At 47.3% G+C, this 27,056-nt stretch overlaps 1 protein-coding gene across 1 annotated transcript in view; it reads right to left on the reverse strand.

Moving 5' to 3' along the window:
- Positions 1-13,829: 13,829 nt before the first annotated feature.
- Scn11a (sodium voltage-gated channel alpha subunit 11) overlaps positions 13,830-27,056 on the reverse strand; it is a 73,121-nt gene continuing 59,894 nt past the window's right edge. Inside the window, exons 23-26 of the mRNA XM_038322442.1 lie at positions 25,667-25,808; positions 20,667-20,767; positions 17,619-17,889; positions 13,830-15,399 (exon numbers count right to left, since the gene is read on the reverse strand). Coding sequence (XP_038178370.1) covers positions 14,375-15,399; positions 17,619-17,889; positions 20,667-20,767; positions 25,667-25,808 — 1,539 coding nt within the window. The 3' untranslated portion in view covers positions 13,830-14,374. The remainder of the gene's footprint in view (positions 15,400-17,618; positions 17,890-20,666; positions 20,768-25,666; positions 25,809-27,056) is intronic.

Here is a 27,056-nt window from a genome sequence, read left to right on the forward strand (position 1 = left end):
CCAAGCCAGCGATGGGAAGTTCCTGAGGAATGACATATGAGACTGAACCTTTGCTGACTGCATGTACATGTATATATATATATATATATATATATATATATATATATATATATATATGCATTAATAAAAAAGTTTTGCTTTTTAATGTCGACCTGTATTTAAAGACTGTATGCACACATGCAGGCACACACAGATGCAGACAAATAGGTTCTCTCTGTCTCTATCTCTCTGTGTGTGTCTCTCTCTGGTTGTCTCTCTCTGTCTCTCTCTCTCTCTCTCTCTCTCTCTCTCTCTCTCTGTTCCACCACTTTAACACTGTTGCAATATTACTAAATACCAACACGCACTTTGGTGGGGTCAGGCCCTTGAGCTACAGAACTACATGTCTAGAGATCTTCTTTACCCCATGGGGTCCCTAGACTGGTGGGCAGCTTGAAAGTCTCCAAAGAGCTTTTGGAGCTCAGCCCCTCTGCCCACCACAGTTGCATTTTCACGAGCTCCTGGGAGACTCACAGGTGCAATGAGCCCTGAGAAGCCCTTGCTCCAGGGCTCTGGGACAAGCTTAACAGCGCCTAAGATGTCTGCCCCTCCGGGACTGCGGTTAGGCATTTGAGCTCAGTCTTCCCATGGCAGTTTGAGGGGTATGCCCCGTGCTCTCGGCTCCTCAAGCGTGGTCTTGGAATGAAGCATCACTATCAGCACCCCCTGAGAAGTGTGGAGCCCCAGACCCCACCCCCTGGGGGACTGAACTGGAGGTGCGCCTGTGCCCTGCACCCCGAGATCTGGGAGCCCTGGATTAGGATGGAGAAAGACAAAAGCTGGCCCCAGGTGTCATCCAATGATAGAGATTGCTTCCCAGAGCCTCAGAACTCAAGGGAGGTGGAGGTGACCCCCTTGATGGCTCAATAACTGGCAAGCTCATGGATTGGGGCTCTACAGAGAAGCTGTGCCCCTCTCCTGGGCTATCAGAACACCGAAACGCGGTCTCCAAGGAACTGGAAGCTCCACGGGAGTAGCATTGCTGAACACAGGAAAGGGTTGAAGCCTGGCGCCAGCCAAAGAGGGAACTCCCAGGAAGAGACTTCACACAGTTCTGAGGACTTGTCTTACAGGACAGGGGGCCAGGATAATGATGGGACCTGGTGGGTGGGGCTGCAACTTGACCAGGGATGCCTAGCGATGCATACCGCTTGCCTTCTAGTTACTTACTTATCTGTATGGGTGTTTTGCCTACATGCGTGTGTGTATATATAAGCACTGTGTGCATGCAGTGCCCAAGGAGGCCAGAAGGGGGTGTCAGATCCCCTGGAATCGGAATTACAGTGTGAGCTACCATGTGGGTGCTGGGAACTGAACCAGGGGCCTCTGGAAGAGCAGCCAGTGCTCTTAACTTCTCAATCATCTCTCCAGTCCCTTTCCTTCCATTGAAATCTAAAGTTCCTTCATATCAAGGACCCAAAGATGGAGTCGGGTGTCATCGGACCTCTATTTGCTCATTTTCCAGTCGTAGTCATGTTGGATAAATCACCTTTCTCTAGAACTTGTGTGTCTAAGCGGCCCATTGAGGATGGTGATGGATCCCGGCTTGTTGGGCCACTAGGGCCCAGGCTCTGACACTCACAGCCCCGTGCAATTTTGCTAGCCTTCTTGCCATGGAAGATTTATTTGTTAAAAAGAACCCTTTAAAACCTTTTGATGCTTGGGGCTAAATAAAGCTCGTTCCTGTTCCAACTGAACTCATAATGGAGACTAATTTTAAAAAGAAGCAATTAATAGCTTTGTAAATATGAAAGAAAGGATCTCTGCAGAGCTCCCCACCACGAATTCTTGACCAAAAGGCCCCAGAAGTTAGTCTGGCAAAAATGTCAGACTTTGCTCTAAAGAATGGCAGGACTTCTTGGAGGGAAATAACAGGAAGTGACTCACAGAGGGACACCCCGAGGCCTCTCAGCCTCACAAAGGGGCCCCCTGTGCAGTAATGCCTGGCTGCTGGCCTCAACCAACTGCGGGGAGGAAAGTCTCCCGCCTACGAGAGGGGGCACTGCCATCTTCTCCGGGCAAGGCTGCTCCCTGGAGCCTGGAGAGCGGCCAGCTTGTTTGCTGGCAGAGCCAGAACAGCACCTCAGCATGGAGGCCCGCAGTCAGGATTTGGTGCCTCGATTATTTACTTTATGAGTTGCTGAGACAAAACGCCTGACTTCTTAGGCAGGGAAATGTTTGTTTCGGCTCCAGTTTGAAGGTCCAGTTCATCATGGTGGGAACCCGTGGCAGGCAGCAGGTCACACGGCACGCCCAATCAGGATGTGGGGAGCTAGGGATGCCGACTTCAGATTGCTTTTTCCTTTTTATTCAGGTCCAGGAACCAGGACAGAAAATGGTGTCAGCTCAGTTAACCCAATCAAGAGCCTACCTCATAGGGTCTGGAGCGATGGCTGAGAGGTTAAGAGTGCTTACTCCTCTTGCAGAGGACCTGGGTTCGGGTCCCAGCACACACGTGGGAGTTCAGAACCACCCATAACTAATGTTCTGAGGGATCCGAGCCTTCTGACCTCCACAGGTTCCAGCAAGCACACGGTACATACATATACACACACACACACACACACTATATATATATATATATATATATATAATAAATTTTATATATATATAAATATATATTAAATATATATATATAAATTGATAATCTTTAAGAGCGAGTCCCTCCTAGACATAATGTGTGTTGTCTCCTGGGTGATTCTAGAGCCTGTCAAGTTAGCAACCAACATCAACCATCACAGTACCGTACCTGAAAGAAAATGCTTTGCAGGTAATGGTACAGCATGCACAGTGTCACAAGGCTGGGGACAACGTGTTATCTTCACAGTGTTCTCAAGGGCTCCTGTGGCGGTCTCCTTTGATGTGTTAGGTGGGTTTGCTGCAGAGCATAGACCCTGAAATGAAGGTTCCGTGTGTGCGTGTGTGTGTGTGTGTGTGTGTGTGTGTGTGTGTGTGTGTGTGTGTGCGTGTGTGGTTGTGTATAAAGGCCAGAGATCAATGCTGCTTGATCCTCAGGCATCATTAACCTTGATTTTCAAACACTCCCTCTCATTGGCTTGGCCTAGATTTTTTTTTCTTTTTTGATTTTTCAAGACCGGGTTTCTCTGTGTAGCCCTGGCTGTCCTGGAAGTCACCCTGTAGACCAGGCTGGCCTCGAACTCACAGAGATCCACCTGACTCTGCCTCCTGAGTGCTGGGATTAAAGGTGTGCGCCACCACCACCTGTTTTTCAGGTTTTTTTTTTAAATTAGCCCCCCCCCCTCTGGCTTCTCCCACCCTTCTCTCTTCTCATTTCTTCTTCCTCCCCTTATTTCCTCCTCAGCCCTGCAGCTGTGTACTGGTGAGGCTGGGGCTCATTCCAGACTTTCTAGGTATTTCCAGGATGGATGAAAAGACCCTTGGGTCAGACAGACCAGCACCACCATCTTGTCCCTGAGACAGCTGTGATGGTTTGAGCCTTCAGCATCCCTCCCAGGCTCATGTGTTTAATGTTTGGCTCCTAGCTGGTGATATTACTTCGAGAGGTTCTGGAAACTTCTGGAGGTACAGCCTAGATGTTGTAAGTGGGTCACTAGGGGCTGGCCTTGAAGGTGACACCCAGTTCCTAGTTCCCGCCTTCCTCTCTCCTTCCAGGCCTGTAGTAAACAGCTGTCTTCCACCACAAGTTAGCAGCCATGGTGTTCCGTCCAAGTAAAAGGGAGCCGAACAACTGCCGTCTGAATCTTCTTGATGTTGTGAGCCCAAAAAGCTCCTTTCTCCTGTAAGTTTTCTGCATCAAGTATTTCGCTCACATAAACAGGAACTAACTGGAAGTGTGTGCCTTCCATGCAGACTGCAGCCTTGAGCTATTAGCTAGCAGAATCCCCTTGTTCGTGCAACATTTTCACTACACGGAACCCATGCAGCCATGTGAGTCGTCTGTAGCGTGTAACGAATCACTCCAGCCCTTGGCCGTGTGAGACAATAGCATTTATAATCGCTCCCACCTTCCGAGAGCCAAGAATCTGAAATCGCCTTTGCCTGGTGGCTATGGCTCAGTGTATCTCTCAAGACTGTGGTGACTTGGGTGGGAGTCACCTCTGCAATCAGATTACTCAGGACTTTCCCATGGCTGCAGGTCTTTCTGAAGTAATTCAAGGAATTGTAGGCAAACTACCATTACTTGCTGTTCAGGATTTAGACGGTTCTGTGTTTAGACTTGGGGCTCTCGCTATAGAGCAGGTCATAGCCTGGGGGCCTGAGCCAAGAGAAAGAAAGTCAAAGGGTGTCCAAGACAGAAGCCACAGTCTTTCTGGGCATGTGTGTTTACATACGTGTAGGCATGAATGAGCTTGTATACATACATGTGTATACATGCACCTGCAGAGGCTAACCAACAATCAGCAACCTTGAATGTTGTACTTTTCCATTTCTTTTTCCTTTCCTTTCCTTTTCTTTTCTTTTCTTCCTTCTTTCCTTTCTTTTTCTTTCTTTCTTTCTTTCTTTTTTTGGTTGTTTTGTTTTCTTTTAAGACTGTACTAGAACTAGTCAAGTAGCCCAGACTAGCTAAGCAGAGCTGGCCAGAGAGCCCAGGGATCTGCCTGTCTCTGGTTCCCTAGCTCTGCATCATCAGAGGAACACACAGCTGCTTCCTGAAGTGCAGCCTGCCACAGGGAAGAGATGGCCAGGAAGGGCCCTGACCACAGCTGTCTCCTGCTGGGCCCTCCCACCGCCTAGACCCAACGGGAAATCAGGCAGCAAGGGAGAGGGTTTGAAGCAGCCTGGACAGGGTTCTCTCCTCAGACACAGACTGGAGAGGGGCAGATGTGGGTCTGAGGTGACCTTGCGATTAGAGGGCCCTGGCCAGCACCTTTACATGTTCTCTCCAGACACATCCACACCCAAAGGTACCTGGGATCCACAATGAAAGGGTCATGGCTGGCCATACCCTCAGCAGCCTCCTGCCTCTCTTTTGGCCAGCGTCAAGGACCCTCTCAAGAACTCCGGTAGCCTTTTCTGTGACCAGTGCCCATGACTTACCAGAGGAGGGGCATTTTGAGTATTGCCTCTGGCCAGAACTGGTAACTGAGAAAATAACACAGACCAAAGCCAGAGAATAACAGTCTAAGCAGAACTGGGTCAGGAAATCAGGGCCTACCCACAGGCCCTTGTATTGTGAAGCCAGCTCTTCTTTCTCTCGACGCAGGGAAGTTGCCATTTTAGATTTAAGATGGAACTTTCCAGATGACTGTGTGTTACCTGTGGGTTAGCATGTTCCCCATCCCTTCTTTATGTGTGTAGGTGCTCTGTGTGTGTGTGCCTGTGATATATGTGACTATGATACGTGTGCCTGTGATACGTGTGTGCCCATGATCTGTGCCTGTGTGTGTGTGTGCATGTGCATATTTGTGACTGTGAAACGTGTGCCTGTGATATGTGTGCCTGTGCATGTGTGTGCCTGTGCATGTGTGTGCCTGTACATGTGTGTACCTGTGCACGTGTGCCTGTGGATGTGTGTGCCTGTGCATGTGTGTTCCTGTGGATGTGAGTGCCTGTGCACATGTGTGCCTATGATGTGTGTGCCTGTGCATGTGTGTGCTTGTGCACGTGTTGCATGTGTGTGCGTGTGCATGCATGTGCCTGTGATGTGTGCGCATGTGCATGTATGTACCAGTAATGTGTGTGCCTGTGCATGTGTGTGTCTGTGGATGTGTGTGCCTGTGGATGTGTGTGCCTGTGGATGTGTGTGCCTGTGGATGTGTGTGCCTGTGGATGTGTGTGCCTGTGCATGTGTGTGCCTGTGCATGTGTGTGACTGTGCATGTGTGTGACTGTGAAACGTGTGCCTGTGCACATGTGTACCTATGATGTGTGTGCCTGTGCATGTGTGTGCTTGTGCATGTGTTGCCTGTGCATGTGTGTGCGTGTGCATGCATGTGCCTGTAATGTGTGCGCATGCGCATGTATGTACCTGTAATGTGTGTGCCTGTGCATGTGTGTGCCTGTGATATGGAGGCCCAAGACTGATTCCAGTAGTCTCCCTTCATGGTCTTTCTAGGTTTGTTCAGGCAGGGTCTCCAAACCAAACCCAGAACTCACCAATACAGCCTGTGTGTCTAGCTTACTCTGGCAATCCCATCTCCACCTTCTGAGACCACACTTACCGGTCGGGCAGCACACTCACCTGACATTCCTACAGGTTCTAGCATGCTCTTCATGCTTGCTCAGCTATTTTGTTTTGGAGGCTGACACACTTTGTAGGGTCCCAGTGGCCTATGGTGGGGTACTTTCCCACGTCCTCAGATGGAGCAGGTCCCTATCCATGACCACCATAGGATGAACGGAGTTAGACATCAGAGCTTCTAGAGATCGATTGCAAAGCTCTCCAGTGCAGATAACTGGTGGGCAAGGGGAGTGGGAACAGAAACCACTGGTGGTTTGAGTGGGAAGCCATTTCTGGGGCCTGCCTGAGCCACTCATCGGGTGCTTGTGGCTGGCTTGGCACCACTGGATCGACTACAAAGAAGTCTGTGTTAGGGGAAATGAAGTCAGATATTACCCTGAAAAATAGTCATACCCCTTTTGCATCCTGGTCAGAACAGGCTGCTTCTTCAAATGGCCAGAGTCCTCCCAGAATGTCTTCTTTTGGACCCTGTGGTTGGTGGTATTCCTGCCTACAGTCTGACCTCACAGACCTATAACACAATGTGTCCAGAGACAGAGTCCATGAGGGTGACTAGATGAAGCCCACACAATCAAAAATATCAGCCACAGCCAATGCTTCCATTTTTACAAATGTCAAATCAGGCCCAGAGAGGGGATGCTCTTGTTCAGGGTCACACAGCACATTGACGGAAAGAAAGAAATCTACCTGCCTTGCCTGTGAAGAAAGGCAGGGAAGCTTTCTTAGCACAAGGGGTCAGGGAGAGCTGCTAGCTGCAGGCCCCATGGTCAATGGCTCATCAGAGCGTTCTTAAGTGTAATTGACTTCCAGGCATTAAACTTTTACCAGAATGAGCTCACACGGTCTTTGGGGATAGGGAAAGTGCCTCTACCCCCTAGGGCAGCATCTTGGGTGCAGAAAGCCCATAGCAGTCACTGATGGAGGCTTCTCCTGGGAAAGATGAGAGTGGGGTCCCTAGAGATGCCGTAGGAAGGATACAGAGTGCTCAGTCGTGGCCAAGGGTTCCTCATCAACTCTGGGTGGAGCCAGGGAGTACACAGCCAGCAGCTCCCAGGCAGCAAGTTGTGCAATCGTGAGAGATGACAGCATAAGGGGTAGAAACGATGGAGGACTCCATCCCTGCCCCTGAACCACTCCTCCCCTGAGGTTCCCACATCCACAGCTTTAAGTCAGAATCCATCTCTGGGTACCACATTCTGGCACCTGGGCGATGAGGAGCCGGGCAAGGTGACGCCTGCTTTCTAAGAGTGGCGTTCCCTAATGAGGGAGCTCTCCTACTTCTTACATTAATTCCCCCCCCCAAAAAAAACATAAAGAGCCTGTCTACTCCCTCAGGGAGGCATCTTCCTTTGCTGTGTTTTCCGGGTAGTTGGAAGGCCTGGGGGCTTAGCATTAGCAGCCATCCCTGGAGCAGTAGCCAATGGAAGGCGTGGGGGCTTAGCATTAGCAGCCGTCCCTGGAACAGTAGCCAACTTTTTCCCCAGATTTTAACAAAAGAAGAGATTCAGAGGCCTGGGGAGATGATCATTTAAGGCTAGATTTTAAAAATAGACTCCTTAAGTTGGGTGTGGCATGTAAGCTCAATGCTGGAGCAGTGGGGAACAGATGGATCCCAAGGGCAGGCTGGCCAGCCAGTCTAGCCCAAATGGTTCCAGGTCCAGCAAACATATTTTGCCACAAAAAAAGGCGGAAACCAATATAGGAAGATACCTACACACACACACACACACACACACACACACACACACACACACACACCTTGAAGTTAGACTGCATATGTTTAAAGAGTACAATCCAAAGCTGAGTATGGTGGTACGCATTCATAATCCAGCTCTCAGGAGGCAGAGGATGTGTGAAATCGGGCCATAGAGAAACCTCATCCAAAAACAAACAAAAAATGTGCAATTTGACAGACTGGACATTTGTCTCTTTATATGTGATGCTGGCACCACAGCCAAGACAGCGATTATCCACATCTCGGAAAGTTTCCTCACAGAATATTTTTGTTCCTCTCTTCAACCTGGCCCCCGCCAGGTCATGACTAGTTTGGTTTTTATCGTTCTAGATTAGTTTATATTTTTTAAAATATACTCACAAAAATGCCTCTTCGTGATACCACTGTCTGGATGGCAGAGTCTATAGCAACAGAATTCTGTTGCCCGAGGCTATAGCTGTAACTCAGTGGGTAGTGTGCTTGCCTCATGGACATAACACCCTGCGTTCATCCTGAGCATTGCACAAGCTGGGTGTGGTGGTGCACACCTGTAGGCTAGCACTTCTCTCCAGTGTGCACATACATGCTTTTTACATGACTTTGAAATCAGGCATCCTGTTTCAAAGAGAAGAAATAGATGACAACGTTCCCAGATGCTAAGAGAAAGACACTGCATCCCGCCCCCTTCAGCTCCGCCCACTCCTTTCCTTTCTGTCTTCTCAAGATGGACAGCGAGAGCTCCCGAGCCAGGTGTTTGAGCTTGGATCCTGACATGGCCATGTGGCCATGAATAAGTTTCTTACTGACTCTGCATGCCTCAGTTTCCTCGTCTAGATGAAGAAGGCTAAAAGCAGTTTCTAATGGAGCTTCAGAGAAAACCCAGTGAGGTGTCAGGTGGCGGGATGACCTGGCCCAGAACAAGCACTCAGTAAATGTTAGCTCTCTCTCCTCACAGCTGCTTTGATTGCTCCTTGTGCGTGAGGGACAGGATTGCCCACTGAATGACCCCAGAGGTTCTATCCTGGTTGCCAAGCAACAGGCTACCTGAGCTCTATCTCTCCTCCGTCTCCATTAACAGGGAGAATGTATGGGACTTGAACTTTTCCTAAGGCCTGGGGTGCTTGGGGCTGCCATCCCAGGACTGTTCCTGGTATGAGCTGGCTCCAGAGCCTGGCTGTCTGTAAGGCAAGTGCTTACTCTTGCCCCACAAAGCACACAGACGGAAGGGCATGGCTCTGGGTGCTTGGTGGGGGGCTGGAGAACTCCTCAAGGCTTGGAGAAAGATGGAGGCTCATCCTCCCCAGAGATCGCTCTACCGGGCAAGCAGCAGAGTAACAGAGGGACCTTAGGAGGGGATGGCTGGGTTGAGGAGACACCTCGGTCAGTTAGAGTAAGGGCATGACCCCGTGTCTTGGACCAAACCAAATCAATTTGGGGGTTTCTTCCTCTCTAATCATGAAAACAAATAAAACAAAACCTGGATCTAACTACTCTCAGTGCCTTGGTATCTTGTTCCTTTGTTTTCCCCCTTAGATATTTATTTATCTATCTATTTATCTATTTATTTGGTGTGTGTAGTGTCTGTGCATGCTGTTGAACAAGGGTTCATGGGGATTCAGCGGTCAGAGGAGGGTGTCAAGGAGCAAGAGACCTACTCTCTTACTCTGCCTTGTTCCTTTTGACAGGGTCTCTCCCTAACCCTGGAGCTAGACCAGTGGCCAACAAGCTATTGGCGACTCTCCTGTTTCTGCCCCAGTGCTGGATTACAGGCAGGAGGACCAATCCCAGCTTGTCTATAGGTGCTGGATTACAGGCAGGAGGGCCATTCCCATCTTGTATAGGTGCTGGGTTACAGGCAGATGGGCCATTCCCATCTTGTCTATAGGCGCTGGCGATCCAAACTTGGGGGCCCTCATGCATGTGCAGCAAGCGCTCCTAGAATGGAGCCATCTCTCCTGCCCCATCTTGGGGTTTTATGCTGCCATCTCTCTTGCTACCAGTCCCCAACTCTGTGGGCTCCCAGACTCCTCTTCTAAGGCAGCCAGCGGGTCCCAGCATCACGGTCACACTACATCGCCCCTGTGCCCTCCACAGCTCAAAGTTTCATCCCCATCAGGACCAATGTCATGCCCACCCTGTCCAGGTATTTTCTCTGCACTGTTCCAACACCTTCAATGCTTCCTCATTACCAACAGGGCTGTAGCTCACTCTGGCATTTGAGTGTCTCCATGAATAGTTTGTGTGTGTGTGTGTGTGTGTGTATACAAATGAGTGTGTGGTGCACACAGATGTGTGTACATAGATGCAGAGGTCAGATGTCAACTCAGGTCCACCCTGGGACTTGCCAAGTGGGGTGGCTGGCAGGTGAAGCCCAGGTATCCTGTACCTGCTTCCCCAGCACCAGAGGAACACAAAACAAACCCCTGCAAGCATGACATATCACTCCCGGTCTTTGCTCACGAGTTCTCGGGACTGGATTTACATCCTCATGGTTGCAGCGAGAACACTTTGCTGACAGCTGTCTCCCCAACACAGCAGTTCCTTCCTGAGGTCATGCCGCCTGTGTTTCACTTGGTACACTCCGCGTGCAGTCGGTCGGGCGATTCAAACTGCCTCATGGATCCTAGCTTCCACAGTAAGGCTGGGGCTGTCTCCTCCACTGCAAACACTCTGCCACACCACCTCAACTTGTCAAAATCCTACCCATCCATCAAGCTCACCCAGCTGTCACTCTTCCCTGAAGCCCTCCTCCATCCACGTCCTGAGAACAGAGCTGTGCTCGGGTTCCGGCATTTGTTATATTGTCTTGTTTTATCACCATGCAAACACCTGTGTGTTTCTCTTCCTAATTAGCATAGATGCTCTGGAGGTCAAGGGCCATTGGCTAGCAGCTGTTAAACAAGGTGTGCCAGGCTGGTCCTCAGGACATGACTCTTGACAGGGGGCAATGGGTAGGGGACTTCTATGTCTGTGGAGTTTATTGGCACATTCAGTGTGTCCCCAGCCCCGGGGGGACAGCATCATTTACACCTGTTTCCAGAACTGGGATTATAAGCACACGACACCATCTGTGGTTTTTTCACAAGGATTCTGTCTAATTGGCCGAGGTGTCTCCCCAACTCAGCCATCCCCTCCTAAAGTCCCTATGCTACCCTGGTGCTTGCCCAGGGAGAGCCATCTCTCGGGAGGATGAGCCTGCAGCTTTCTCCAAGTCCTGGGGAATTCTCCATTTCCTGCCTTGGGTCTCCTCCCTCAGCCTTCTGGCTGTGGTGGTAGTATCAGGCTCTCCTGGATCACTGCGGGGGGCACTTAGGAAGAACCAGTTTGGTGTTTGCTGCCATCTAGTGAAGGAAGTATATTTCTGCCTCTGGCTAGAGCTGGTTTTACCTTCAGAGAGGGCTCTAGCAACCCATTTCTAGCTAGGACCCCTGTTGGGGAGGATAGACATATGTAAGGGGGATTGGAGCTTCTGCAGAGATGCAATCATATTCAGGAACACAACAACCCCTCCTGGCCGATTCTCCCACCTCCAGCAGAGAAGCGTTCCCCAAGAAGAAAGCCAGTCCATTTAGAAAACTGGGTGTGTGGGGGAGGGGGAGGGGATGTTCAATGCTGAGCAGGGGGGGAGGGGGGACATACATGAGCTCCTAGCCCTGGCCAAGACGCTGACTCCAATTGACAACTTGCGAAGGGAAAATTAGTTTTCTCCAACGGCATCTCACTGGGTACATAAACTACACTTAAGGGCAGGCCCCATGCTTAGCAATAAACACCCAACACAAAACAAACTCAGTGGTATTTTTGTAGATTTTTCTTTGTATTATATTGCTTTATTGGGGGATTTTTTAAATCTTACTGGTCTTTTTGCATGTATATTTTTATAGTGGTATATTATTTGTGTTTTAATCAATAAAGCTTTCTGAAGGTCAGTGCAAAGCAGCCATGCTAGTCAGCCATCCAGGCCGGGTGGTTGCACACACCTGTAACCCCAGCAGCCACACTAGTTGCTATAGAGGCTGAGCAGTGATTGTGCACGCCTTTAATCCCAATACAAGAGAGGAAGACAAAACATGAGACTGAACTCTCACACTCAGTCTCATTCTGAGGATTCGTGGAGACAGGATCTTCATTCCGGTTTGAGGTAAAGATAAGAGCTAGTGTGTAGTGATATTTCATTTGTGTTTTAATAAATAAAGCTGGCCTGAAATTGAGAGAGTAAAACAGTCACACTGGTCAGCCTTACAGACCAGGCAGTGGTGACACTCACCTTTAATCCCAATAGCCACACTAGTTGTCATAGAAACCAGGCAGTAGTGGTGCACGCCTTTAATCCCAGCCCTAGAGAGGAATATAAAACGGGAGGAGACAGGTCTCACACACAGTCTCATTCTGAGATTCCTGGAGGCTGAATCGCCACTTCAGACTGAGGTAGAGGTAAGAGCCAATGGCTGACTGTTTTGCTTTTCTGACCTTCAAGTTGAACCTCAATATCTGTCTGTGGGTTTTTATTACTCATGCTACATATTTTGGTTCCCAGTTTGTGTCTTTATGGGTTCTCTGTGTGTACGTGTGTGCACACACATGTGCATGAATGTGTCTTTCTCTCTCTGTGTATTTCATTTTCATTTTTGTGTGCTTTTCTTTTTTTATTCAGTTCTCTTTCTTGCCTGTTTGTTTTTCTAAAGGGAGAGAAAGGAGGTGTGGGGTTGGATGGGCGAGAAGGTGGTGAGAATCTGGGAGGAGACACGGAAGGGGAAACTGTGATCAGAATGAATTGAATGAATAAGAATTCTTTTCAATTGAAAAAAGAGAAACCTTGGTAGGGATCTACAAGGTCCCACTCTCAGAGGCATTGTCTAATCTGCTCCATCACTTACCAACCTGGACCCTGCGGAGAACTTGACCATGACTTTAGAACTGGTGACTGCCTCAAGGTCTCTACAGTCCTGCATGGGAAGCCCCGGGACTCATCTCACGAGATTCCTGGTCCCACAGCCACCTCCTTCTTCTTCCTATCAGGATTCCAAGGCTTCAAGGTTCTGCTCTCAGATGTGGTGACCAACACCACGACCAAAGACAACTTGAGGGAATGCAGGGTCAGCTTCTGCCACCAGGTAACAGGCCATTACTGAAGGAAGTCAAGGCAGGAACCCAGAGGCAGGAACTGAAGCAGGATCACGGAAGAACGCTGTTCGCTGGCTTACCCTCTGGCTCACGCTTGACTTTCTTTTTATACAGCCAGGCCCACCAGCTGAGGGATGGGGCTTCCTGCAGTAGGCTGGGCCCTCCCGTATCAATCTTCATTAAGACATTTCCTCACAAACCTGGCCAAAGACTCTCTGACTAAGACAATTCTTCAAACTTCCCTCTTCCCAAGTTACCCTAGGTAACTATAAAACTAACTGGCACCCCCTGTCCCCTTGGGTGCTGGGAATACAGGGGGCTTGCCACCCCTACATGACTGATAGTTCTAGCAGTGCCAGGGATCAAACTCGGGTCCTCATGACTGCCCAGCCTCCAAGTTCCCAACTGACCCATCCCTGGTCCTGGCTCTAACTCTGTAGGGACTTTCAGCAGAATCAGCCAGACAACTTTGTCAGTTCCATGGTGGACTGCAGCCAGTTCGGGCTAGCTCTTAAGCATTTCAGACATGCATTTCTTCCCAATTCCTCATCCAGTAACTTCTGTGTTTGTATCTTGGAACCAGTCATGGTGGGGACATTCGCATCACAGAAATCTGTGACTGCTGAGAAATAGGCCTCTTCCTCGGGAACAGCCCACTGCTAACACCTTGCTGACAGATGCCTGGCTCCAGGCCATATTAAACCACGGTTTGAACAACCAACAACAGGAGGGAAATTTCAGCCCACTGTCCCAAAGAAACGCAAGCTGGGCATTTTGTTTTTCTGTTTATTTGTTAAACGCCTGTGACAGAGATCAGAGCTTCTGAAGACGGTGCTAACTGGCATATCAGGATCATGCTTCAGGTTTGAGCTATATACCCGTTACTCCTAGTGCCGGCAGAGACAGCTGCGACAAGCTATTTGCTTATTGCAGGTTTTGACTTCTCACTTAGCATGCAAAAGAGACATGAAACATTAAACACGTTGGGAAGTGTACCAAGAACACAGCCTAAGATTTTCATGAGATTTTCCTTCTTCTCATTCTTTTATATTTACATAATTTAGACTGTATTTCAAGCCTACCATTCCTGTGGACATCCTTTGCGGCCCTTCCCAATGTCTTCATTAAATTAGTTCCAGTGGTTCACAGGTAACCTTATTGTAAAACCCTTCAAGCATCATTTTTACATGAACTCTAATATATTACCTCTTTTAGCATAGAAAAAAATTAAATGGCTTATTCAGTGAACCCACTGCTTGTTCGTATACAGAGCTATGGAGCTGGGGGGATGGGGGCTGGGCTGTGAGACTGTGAGGCAGGGGAGGGGGTAAGGGCTCAATCATAGTGAACCTTGACCTTGGCCATATCGAAGCTAGACAAGTCTCCGTTGCACAACTTTTGGTGGGATGGGCTTGACCTGTCTTGCAGCTTCAACCTGACCACCTTCTGCATGTGTTTTCGGTAAGCCCTTTGGATGACGGCAGCACACAGCTCCTCCTCCTTCCTCTTGGTGGTGGTGACGATGGGCTCATACAACTTTCTGAAAGGATTGGCCTCCATAAACTTCTCCTCCATCATTGCTTTCATGGTATCTAAGCCACTGGAGTTCCCGAGGACCCGAGTGGTGAAGGCAAAGAGGACGTCCATGCAGTGGAGCCGATCGCCCGTCACCATGGGCAAGTCCATCACTAGAAACTGAAACTTGTTAGGCTTGGCCACCCGCAACGGCTCCGGCAGAGCGTCGGCAAAGTCAGAGAGGGCCGAGTACTGGATGAACTGGGTTGCTTCGGGGTCAAACTTCTCCCAGATCTCATAGAAGATTTCAAAGTCATCTTCACCCAGAGGGTCCTCGCTTTCCTCTGTGGCTGTATTGAAGTTCTCCAGGATCACGGCGATGTACATGTTGACCACAATGAGGAAGGAGATGATGATGTAACTGACGAAATAGATTATAGCTATCCGTGGCTGCTGGCAGTCTTGGGAGGAGTTGGTGGAGCCTTTTGAAACCAGCATGGGGCCGAGGAGAGCATCCCAGCCAGCGGAAGTGGTCACCTGGAAGAGACAGAGCATGCTGCCCGAAAACGTTTCAAAGTTGAAGATGTCGTCAATCCCGGAGCCCCTCTCCACTTTGGAGAAACAGTTCATCCCGAAGATGGCGTAAATGAACATGACCAGAAAGAGCAGCAGACCAATGTTGAAGAGAGAGGGGAGAGACATCATCAGAGCAAAGAGGAGCGTCCTGATGCCGCGTGCCGCCCGAACCAGTCGGAGGATTCGGCCAATCCGCGCCAAGCGGACAATTCTGAAGAGCGTGGGTGGGAAAGGAATGTCGGTGTTCTCCAAGCCAGAAACCAGGGTACCTAGAGAGGGAGGACCAGTGAATTCCCAGCATGCGCTCCAGTTTGGAACCCAGCTAGATTTCCACCTCAGAATCCTACTGGGGCCAACATGTTATCCACACTTTATCATTTATACACAAAACTAAGAAATGTCCACCTGTGCTTTAATCTGAAAAATAATCTCTAAGAGCCATACATTTTTAGATGGGACTTTTGATGGGGGGTGGGATGCATATGCTATTGAAGGCAGTAAGAAAACTATGGTAGCTTATAAAGGGTTATTATCTATGCTACATTTTCTTTTTAGTCACCCATAGGGCAACACCTCCCATGGTTTTCCCTATTTACTGAATGTGGATGAAAAAAAACAGGCTTTTTTTTCTTCACACATTGAGTCTTTCAGACTGCACGGAGACATTCCTACTGAAGTTTGGCTCAAGCCTTGATTGAGTTACAGGGGGAAATTGTGGGATCTGAGAGACCCAAGTTTCATAGCAGGGAACATGTGCTCATTCATCTGGGCTTTCAATACAGCCCTCTGCAGGTGAGGCCAGCCTAACTGCTGGGAGCAGGCTGCAGGGAGGTAGCAGCCCTGGGATGCTGCCCTCTGAGCTCTCCTGTTTGATGGTCTGCTCACACCGAGGACCACTGAGGTGCTCAGACTCACAAAGCTCATATGCGAAGTTGAGAGACATGTCCTCTGTTGTGGACACCCCAGAAATGGAGTGAGTCCCAAACAGAGCTTTGCACAAGCTGATGAATATTTGGGTCTAAAATGTTACCCTGTTCTCGCCGTGCCTGCTTAGCAGGCAAGAGCTAAGGGGCACTAAGGAGTTTACATTTTGGCCCAAATATTATAGAATGGCTGGAACATGCTTGCCTTGTGTAGACATGGTTTTCCCCTTGCTCTGAGGTCATTAGGGATCGCGACAGTGAAATGTTTCTGCCAGTCTCCTGATGACTACAGAGGGCTCACTGCTGTACCTCAGCATCTGAGCATATAAAATACTATGCTAATTGAGCAGATAATCCTAACAAGGTAAGATGGCACCAGCCCAGCCTCACGGGCCCTTTTAGTAAAGCTTAGCCTTAAATACTTCCTGGACTAATCAGGCCTAAATGAATCTGTCCTTTCTCTGAGTTTTTTGGGTTTTTGTGAACCACATGACTCGGTATTCAAACTCAAACAAGTAAGTCCTGCTCCTCAATCGGCCTGCTCCCTCCTAGAGAGAGGCTCGCTTCTGCTCATTCCTCTTACATCTCTGTGAGCCGAGGAAGAAGTTTGGGGGAGTGTGGAGGCCAGATGTTGGCCGTGGACACATAAAGGTACATGGACTCCTGCCTGCCCACACGAGTGAACGGATTGGCTTCATATGAAGATTTTGTCCACTGTTGGAGCAAAACTCCTAGTAGCATGTGTGACTTCAGTCCCTTAGGAGCTGTTGGAAGTAAGAGAGAAGGCTGGGAGATGGCCCAGAGATTAAGAGCATGAACTACTGTTGTTCCCCTGAGCTTGGTCACCAGCACCCACATCAGGGGCTTCCAGCAACCTGCCACTCCAGCTCCAGAGATAGTCAATGTCTTTGGCCTGGGTCTCCTTGTTCACCCATACACATAAAAAAAATTCCAAAAAAATTCAAAAAGAAAACCAAAAAAAGAGAATCAAGTATATGATAATAATTATCTTTCTTCCATTAAGATTTATGGTTTATGGAGCATTCTGTGGTTATGAAATTCCACTGAGTGCAGAATGCAGCTTGCTGGTGGGTGGGGTCAAAGCAGCTGAGACACGTACAGCCCATGCCCTGGCTCCTACATATGGCATTTGGGATGGAGAATAGGGACTGCTTATCATGTGAGGAGGAGGCAAGGGAGCCCCCGCAACACCCTGTGGTCCGACAGCTGCTCTGGTACCCTTGTGGGTCTTGAACATAGGCACCAACATCAGTACTAATGGTCAAACTTCTAAAACCAAAAACCGCCCCCCAGGCTCACTGTGGCACAGAAGAGGAAGCATCCCAGTTCAGCCACCTGAGATGTCAGGAACCACTGCAATAACTGTTAGTGTGGCACTCCTCACCAGGGCACACCTTCCTCACACACTCCCCACCCCTTTCCCCAGACTCTACATTAAGTCTCATCTGTCACTCTGCAGAGAAACTTGACACACTTCCAAATGTTCATCTTTAAGGTTTACTTCTGCCTTGCCATGGAAACTCCTGGCTACCGATTTTACTTACTAATAATAGAAAGAACCACGACCACACAATCAAATAAATTCCAGCCATTGGTGAAGTAGTATTGCCTCAAAGCAAAGATTTTGATGAGACACTCTACGGTAAAGATGGTCACAAAGGCTATGTTGAGAATATCAAAGATTTTCTTCACTTGCTGGTCCTGGCCTTCAGATTCAGCCATCATGATAATCATATTTAGGACAATAAGACCCAGAATGATGATGTCAAAGACCTGGCTTGTGACCAGGTCGAACACAAAGGCTTGACATTTGTTCTGAGGAGGAAAAAGAAAGAATATAATTACGTCATTAAAACAACAAAAGTTGTTTTCTCTTACAATGAAGGTGGTCCCTTGAAATATACACAGACCCCTTTCAAGGGACAAGAAATTCCTATAGGCTCCCATTTTGTTTTGCTTCAAATTCAACTGGGTGACTTTTTATGTGCTTATGTTTTACTTTTAAATCTACCTTAAAACAAAAACATAAATCAAAAATATCCTCAGTATCAAGACAACTTTGGTGGTGTGATGGATGGTAGTGTGACGAACAGAAGTGTGATGGGCGGTGGTGTGATGGGCGATGGTGTGATGGGCGGTGGTGTGATGGACGGTGGTGTGATGGACGGTGGTGTGATGGATGGTGGTATGATGGGTGGTGGTGTGATGGAAGGAGGTGTGATGGGCGGTGGTGTGATGGACGGTGGTATGATGGGTGGTGGTGTGATGGATGGAGGTGTGATGTGATGGATGGAGGTGTGATGGACAGTGGTGTGATGGGTGGTGGTGTGATGAACAGAGGTGTGATGAACAGAGGTGTGATGGATGGTGGTGTGATGGACAGTGGTGTGATGGGTGGTGGTGTGATGAACAGAGGTGTGATGGGCAGTGGTGTAATGGGCGATGGTGTGATGGACGGTGGTATGATGGATGGAGGTGTGATTGATGGATGGAGGTGTGATGGGTGGTGGTGTGATGGGCAATGGTGTGATGGATGGTGGTGTGATGGGCAATGGTGTGATGGATGGTGGTGTGATGGGCGGTGGTATGATGGAAGGAGGTGTGATGGGCGGTGGTATGATGGAAGGAGATGTGATGGATGGAGGTGTGATGGAATGGATGGAGGTGTGGTTGATGGATGGAGGTGTGATGGACAGTGGTGTGATGGGCGGTGGTGTGATGGGCGATGGTGTGATGGACGGTGGTATGATGGATGGAGGTGTGATGTGATGGATGGAGGTGTGATGGACAGTGGTGTGATGGGTGGTGGTGTGATGAACAGAGGTGTGATGAACAGAGGTGTGATGGATGGTGGTGTGATGGACGGTGGTGTGATGGACAGTGGTGTGATGGGTGGTGGTGTGATGAACAGAGGTGTGATGGACGGTGGTGTGATGGACAGTGGTATGATAAACAGTGGTGTGATAGACGGTGGTGTGATGGATGGTGGTGTGAAGGATGGTGGTGTGATGGACGGTGGTGTGATGGACAGAGGTGTGATGGACGGTGGTGTGATGGGCAGTGGTGTGATGGTTGGGGGTGTGATGTGATGGATGGAGGTGTGATGTGATGGATGGAGGTGTGATGGACGGTGGTGTGATGGACGGTGGTGTGATGGGTGGTGGTGTGATGAACAGAGGTGTGATGAACAGAAGTGTTATGGACGGTGGTGTGATGGACAGTGGTATGATAAACAGTGGTGTGATAGACGGTGGTGTGAAGGATGGTGGTGTGATGGGCAGTGGTGTGATGGTTGGAGGTGTGATGGGTGGAGGTGTAATGAGTGGAGGTGTGATGGGCAGTGGTGTGATGGACGGGATAGTGGTGTGATGGGCAGTGATGTGATGGACGGGATAGTGGTGTGATGGGCAATGATGTGATGGATGGTGGTGTGATGGGTGGAGGTGTGATGGGCGGTGGTGTGATGGATGGTGGTGTGATGGGTGGAGGTGTGATGGGCAGTGGTGTGATGGGTGGTAGTGTGATGGATGGTGGTGTGAGATGGGCAATGGTGTGATGGGCGGTGGTGTGATGGATGGTGATGTGATGGACAGTGGTGTGATGGGCAATGGTGTGATGGGCGGTGGTGTGATGGATGGTGGTGTGATGGGCAGAGGTGTGATGGGAGTGGTGAGGGGCTGAGATAAAGCAGCTCATGTAGGCTTCCACAATATAAAGATGAGCCTTTATGTCTGCATCTGCAGAAGAACACAGAGAACATCTACTTATCTTGGACAAAATGGAATAGACAACTCCAAGGCTCCATTTGTCCATTCTGAATAATTAGAGCTTCAGCAAAACTCTGTATTAAAGCAGTTCTCTGCATTAAAATCAGTTGTTAATTCTGGTTGGAATAAGCTAGAAAAACAGCATCCCAGCCTAACAATTACTAAAGATGGAGAACTGATTACTTCATAGGATGACTAGGAGTGACATTGAACATTGGCTCCTTTTTTTAAGTTTTAAATTTTTTAAGATTTATTTTTGTTGGATGTAGGAATGCATGCATTTAATACCAAGTACTTGAGAAACAGCCAGAAGGGTCTCTGTGAATTCAAGGTAACCTGGTGTATATAATAAATTCCAGGCCAGCCAGAGCTACATAGAGAGACCTGTGTCAAAAGAAAATTAATATATTCTCTAGGCTCTTCATAATGAATATGCATGTCTAATTTTCTTAAGGACTTGGGTGCCTCTTGTTTTTTTTTAAGTTCTAAGATAGCACATGCAAATTTTTTAAAGATCCTGGGGGCCTAGAGAGAAGTCTAAGCAGTTAAGAATGTATGCTACTCTGACAGAGGACCAGAGTTCAGTTTCTAAGCATCCCTATCAGATGGCTCACAACTGCCTGTAACTTCTGCTCTGGGGATCTGAAGCCCTCTTCTGGCCTCTGTAAGAACTGCACTCACATGAACATACACACTTCCGCAAATAATTTAAAAACAATAAGAAGAATACTTCCTTTAAAAATTAACAGGAGACTTTTTTTTAAGAAACCTGTGCCCCTTGCAGTCTTGCATCCTGCGTGTGTATTTAGTATTGGTTGCTCTCACCAGTGGCCTTGGGATGGGTTTTTGAGGTTTTTTGGTTCCTAACTTCTTCATTGCGTTATAGTATTTCTTCTGTTCTTCTGTCATAAAAATGTCTTGGCCACCTAAGTGCATGGAGAAATCAACAGCTAGTTAGTCACCGCCAGCCATTTTGACAAGTCAAGTCCTGAATTTTTATAAATAATTGTAAAGTTACATGTCATTTTCATCAATAGTTCCTATTCCAAAGGGAGCTGAAGGAATATGGACCCAGGGACCAGAAGGAAAATTGATTTTAGAGTAAGGGATGAAAATTGCAGTTGTGAACTACTCAAGTGAGGTGCTGGACCCAAACTCTGGTCCTCTGCAAGAGCTGTGCATGCTCTTAGCCTCTGAGCCATCTCTCCAGCTCCCTTCCTGTAGAACTTTTAATTTTTCGTCATCTCCTGTGCTCTTGAGATCAATTTTCTCAGCATAGAAAAGATAAAGAAAGACATCAGAAGAGAGAGGGGTGAACCATTAGACACCTCTTCCTACATCTGTGCTTCCTTGTAGCTTTGAACTTGGAGTAGTTCTCTCTCTGGAAAAGCCTAGAAATGGTGTAGGAGTTACTTTTGTTTGTGTGTTGCTTTCATTGGATAATGAATAAAGAAACTGCCTTAGCCTAGTTGATAGGACAGAACTTAGGTAGGCAGAGTAGACAAAACTGAATGTTGGGAAAAAGGGCAGAGTGGCAGACACCATGAATCTCCTACCTGAGACGGACGCTGGTTAGATATAAGAATTAGCCAATAAGAAGTTAGAGCTAATGGGCCAGGCAGTGTTTAAATGAATACAGTTTCTGTGTGATTATTTTAAGTGTAAGATAGCCAGGTGGCCAGGATGACAAGCAGCCCATTCTTCCTGTTACAGAGAAACAATGGCAATGCCTATCTATACTAGACTGTGGCTTTGAAAAGCCCAGCATTCACTAGTAAACTAATCAATGGCAGACAGAGAGAAAGAGGGTCCAACATAAGCCTGGATCCTTCTGTCACTCCATATACAAAAATGCTGCCAAGTAGGAGAGTCTTGTTTTATTTCAATCCTCATGTGGACCCAAAACTTTAATATAAAGAAACAAATAAAAAAGATAAAAATTAACAAATCTTTCAAGAAAATTAAAGGTAGCTGTGAATGCTTATGTTAAAAAAAAGGTCAGTGATCTCAGGTGAAGAAGTTAATGATGAATCTGCCCAAAGGATTTAGGAAAACAAGAGCAATCAGTAGCCGGGAAGAGATAAGGCAGGTCCTGGCAGAGATTCGTGAAATGGGAAAAAGTGAAGAAACTAGGACTTTGTTCTCTGAAAAGACAAACAAGACTGAAAAACTTTCAGTCACTATTAGTTCCTCTAAGATTAAAATTAGAGCTTGAGACAAAAAGGAGCCATACATGCACACCACATGTAGAGACACACCCAAAACATTGCCAAAATGGAATTTGTTGTTTTATATACTAATTTAGAAAAATATAGCCAAACATAGCTTGTACATGTAATTCCGGTACCTGTGAGCTAAGGCAGTAGTATTGTTATGGGTTTGAGGCCAGCCTGGGCTAGCCTATGGGTTCCAGGCTAGCCTGTCTCAAAAAGTCAACAATAACAGTAATAATAATAAAAACAGCAGCACTAGCTATCTTACCAAAGAAAATCAAAGGGTGTGGTAACTGACTAGAGACAACTTGATGAATTTGAAGAATTCATGTAAAGGTTTTCTGGTGATATAACGACAATGCAGCTGTGTTTGAAACCAGACATGTGGGCAAGCAAGATGAACCTGCCTCACAAGCCTGGAGACCTGAGTTCGATCCCTAGAACCCACATAAAGATTGAAGGAGAGACCTGACTCCACAAAACTGTCTTCTGATTTCTGCATGTTCCATATACCCAGTTCACCATGCACACGTATATACAATAATAATAAATGAAGTTAAACATAAATTTGAAAAAAAGTTTGAGACCATCCTGGGCTTCATTGTAAAATCCTGTATCCAAAAAAAAAATCAATACAAAACAGAAGACTGCAAAGTTTAACTCTTCTTGAGACTGTTCTTCATTTTCTGTGATAAAAAAAAACAGATATGTTTTGAAATATTGGTGATAAAATGAAATAAGCCCCACAGTAGGGTCTGCGGTGGCGTTGCTGGCAGCAGAATATTCAGTAGTAAATGCTGCCCTGGGTGCTAAGGGTTTTAAGTTCATGCTAGAATATTCTTGTACACTTTTGAAATTTTCCATAATAAAAAATATCATAATAAAACAAAAGGATGCCACGGTGTGATCCACAAAAGGCTTCCCAGCCGCGGGGTCAAGTCGAGCTGCAAGGCTGACATCCAAATGGCTGGTATTGATCGCAACCAGGACATGCATTACAGAGGGGACCCAAAGCCATTTCTCCTCCCCGCACAGCAGACTCGGTAAATCTGTACCACAGCAGCACGGACTTCCTGCAGAGGCGGAGGTCAGTCTGCAGCAAGGCGCTATTCAGATGAGTTAGAACAGGACAACAGAAGAATATTACAAAGCCTTAGCAGAGTTATAAAACCCAAGATCAAACACTGAACAGGGGGCTTGAGAAGTGTCTGTGTGCTTAAAGGGAAGAAAGCCCAGGGGGAGCTTGATCGCACAAAAATACTCAAGTCTTTAAGGTTTTTTTAATGTTAATGCAAAAGTGTAAGAAGAGTGGCTGGAGAGATGGCTCAGTGGTTAAGAGCACTGGTTGCTCTTCCAGAGGTCCTGAGTTCAATTCCCAGCAACCACATGGTGGCTCACAGCCATCTGTAATGAGGTCTGGTGCCCTCTTCTGGCCTGCAGGCATACATGCAGACAGAACACTATATACATAATAAAACTTTAAAAAAATGTAAGAAGTGGGGCAGGGAGGACAGCTCAGTGGGTAAAATGCCTGTTATGCAAGAGCCAGGTGAGGGGCTGGGTGTTGTAGCTAAGTGGTGGAGCATTTGCCTAGCATCGACAAGGCCTTGGGTTTCACTTCAACACTGAAAAATAAAGTACGCACAAGCTGAGCGTGGCAGCCCACGCCTATAATCCCAGCACTGGGGAGGCAGAGACAGGCAGATCCCTGGGGCCAAATCAGTAGTTCCAGTTCAATGAGAGATTCTGCCTCAAAAAAAAATAAGGTGGAGAGACACCGGGGGAGATCTCAATGTCCAGCTTCCACATACATGTACACATGTATACAAACACACACACACACACACACACGATGTAAGAAGGGTCACAAAACAGATGCAGTAGGTTTGACAGACATAAGAGAAGAAGCGCAGCTTGTCTTTAAAACATTCAAAAAATGCAAACAGACGGTCCTTACTAGGAGTCGGGACCACCGATCTGGAACGAGGCATATAACCTCACTCCTGATCACTAAAGGGAATAGAGAACCATGGTTGGCACTTTCTGCATCTTGTCTAGGAAAGAGTCTGTAAGTGAGCCAGCAGGGCATTAGGACTCGGTGCAAGTCCCTGGGCACCACCTCTAATGTTTTCATTACAGGAAGTTACACTAAGAAAACAATCAAGGATAACCAGAATTTTAAGAGTGCTCAAGCCAGAGAGAAATGCAGAAACGATTTAACTGTTGAAAAAGAGACCAACAAACAAGAGAACGTATGGCCTGTAATCCAGCTCCTGTGTGTGTGCACACACGCATATGTATATACGTGTGTGTAGACAGGTGTGTGTCCATGTGTGTGCAGAGGCCTGAAAGACATTGTGTGTCTTGTCCTGTCTCTCTCCACCTTCTGCCCTTGTGGCAGGGCCTCTCGCTGAACTAAGCCAGGCTGGAAGCCAGAGGCCCTCTTGTCTCTGTGTGCCTCAGCACGAGAGGCTCTTTCCATGGGGATGGGGGATTTGAACTCAGGTCTTCATGATTGCACAGCAGGCACTCCTTCCCACTGAGTCATCTCTACAGCCCTGAACATTCTTACAGCAAAAGTGATCTTGTAAAATAGGCTACGATTAGGGGTCACAGGAGAGGGGAGAGGGGAGAGGGGAGGAAAGGAGAGGAGTGAAGAAAAATGTATAACTCAATAAAAATAGTAAAAAATAGGCTATGACTAATGAGCTCATACACCTCAAAATTAAAAGTATAAAATAATCCCAGTAATGCAATATATATAGATAGATACATACATGCATACATATATATATACATATATATATATGTCTACATATACGTACACGTACATGTACATATGCATATATCACAACCATCTATAACTCCAGTTCCAGGAGATCTGACACCCTCTTCTGGCCTCCATGGGCACTACGCACATAAGGTATGTAGATGTATATTCAGCCACACCAGCACACGCAGGTAATATATAATAATAATAATAAAATATTATTTTTTTGTTTTTTTAACTGAAGAGGATTATTTCAAATTAAGCCAAAATGGTGAGGCATTGTCTAAAGTGGTCATCCTTTGATGACTGATGTCGCTGGATCTAAAATTTCTTTTATCTTCCTTAATTTCCAATGTTAGTCCAGAGTTCTAGAGGTTTTTCCAGATCAGAAAAAGAAATATCAGATTGTTATTGCCTAGGAGGGAAGCCTCCCTTGCTTGCCTCTCCCTCAGTCATCTGTGGGAGCAGCTTCTGGAGATTCAGGCTGGTGGGAGCCAAGACACAGTAACTCAGACGGGAAGGCCTTTTCTCGTCACTGTGAATAACAACAGACTCTTGAGATGTTGAAATATGACTTCAGTGTCACACATGCTAATCATACTGGCTACGATTCTCTTCAGGGCCAATTAGCAACAGCCTGAAATTCAACAATAATAATCTGAATTAAGACAGAGCTCAAATACCATGTCTGAACAGAATCCAGATTCCATGCCCTTAGCTTTGAGAAGGCTGCTCTTGAGCAGATCAGAATGGCTGCCGTGAACAGCCTTCTACATGAGAATCACATCCCTCAAAACCTTGGCAGAACTGGGAGAGACAGCCAGCTGGGCCAGCATGAATACTTATCTTTTTCTGTTGCTGATTGAAGTTGTCGATAATAACGCCAATAAAGAGGTTCAGGGTGAAGAATGAGCCAAAGATGATAAAAACCACGAAGTAAAGATATGCAAAGCTATTCTCCTCAAAGCCTGGCTGCTCATCTTTCTGTTGGGGACATTTTAATGAGAGAACAACAATTACTGAGGAAAATTCAAGCTGCCCAAGCCGCCTTGTCTGGAAGACCAGAGTGGATTTCCCCCAACAAGTTAGGCCAGGTAGCATAGTGCCGGCAGCTGTGAGCCACAGGGTGCCCCTTCTCTGGAGCCCTTGCTTAGCTCAGGGTGCACACGGTGAAGAGGTGGGAGGCAGGAGGCTAGGGCTTTTCTCTCAAACAACGAGAAACATTAAAAGAGGAGAACAACGTGGTGGCATTTATCTTTGAAAGTCTCCTGAATGACTGCGTGGATATGCCATTGAGGATGAGGCCAATACGGGACACATCCACCTCAGGAAGAGGTGACTGGACTTCACAGCTGTTCCACAACTCCCAGATGTCAACATTCTGCCTGTGGCTGGTACCTTGTGAGTTACCAGCACCTGGCACACTTTTTGATAAGTAGATTCTTGAGACACATGAATGGACTGCGAATAGTGAGGGAGTGAGCTCCTATGTGGTCACCAGCTGATGACAGGCGTGTTTGCCCAGCTCAGGGCACGCTTCAGACCACACAAGATCCTTCTCAGCCCGGGCTCTCACTCACTCACTCTGTCTGTCTGTCTGTCTGTCTGTCTGTATAACTATCTATGTATTTTAAGTGCATGTGTGTTATGCATGCACATGTATTGTGAGTGTGCTTTTAAATCTTATGTGTGTGTGTGTTTGTGTGTGTGTGTGTGTGTGTGTGTGTGTGTGTGTGTGTGTGCAAGTACACCATAGTATATGTTATGGAGAACAGGAAAACCTGCAGGAGTTGGTTCTCTCTTTCTACCATGTGGGTCAAATGGATCAAACTCAGGTTGTCAGGCTTGATGGCAAACTACCCACTGAGCCATCTTTCTAGGCCTCGCTACCTTAGACAGAGTCTCTCATCTGAACCCAGAGCTCACCAGTATAGCTAGTCTAGCTCTCCCACTTGCACCTGGGATCCCATCTCCACCTTCCAAGTCCTAGAATTACAGGCAGGGAATGTTGCCATGCCAATCCAGCATCTATGTGGATTCTGGGGATCCTAACTCTGGTCTTCACTCATGCACACACATCATACACACATACACAAACAATAAACTTAAAAAAATAGACATTTTGATTGTATATACGGCGTATGTAATTATGAGACATAAATATTACAATAAATTGTAACATTACAGTTAAGTATTTACTGCTAACTTTGGCTTTCTAGGAACAAGACTATT

This window comes from Arvicola amphibius, chromosome 3 (genome assembly GCF_903992535.2).
Source record: "Arvicola amphibius chromosome 3, mArvAmp1.2, whole genome shotgun sequence".
Classification (NCBI taxonomy): Eukaryota; Metazoa; Chordata; class Mammalia; order Rodentia; family Cricetidae; genus Arvicola; species Arvicola amphibius.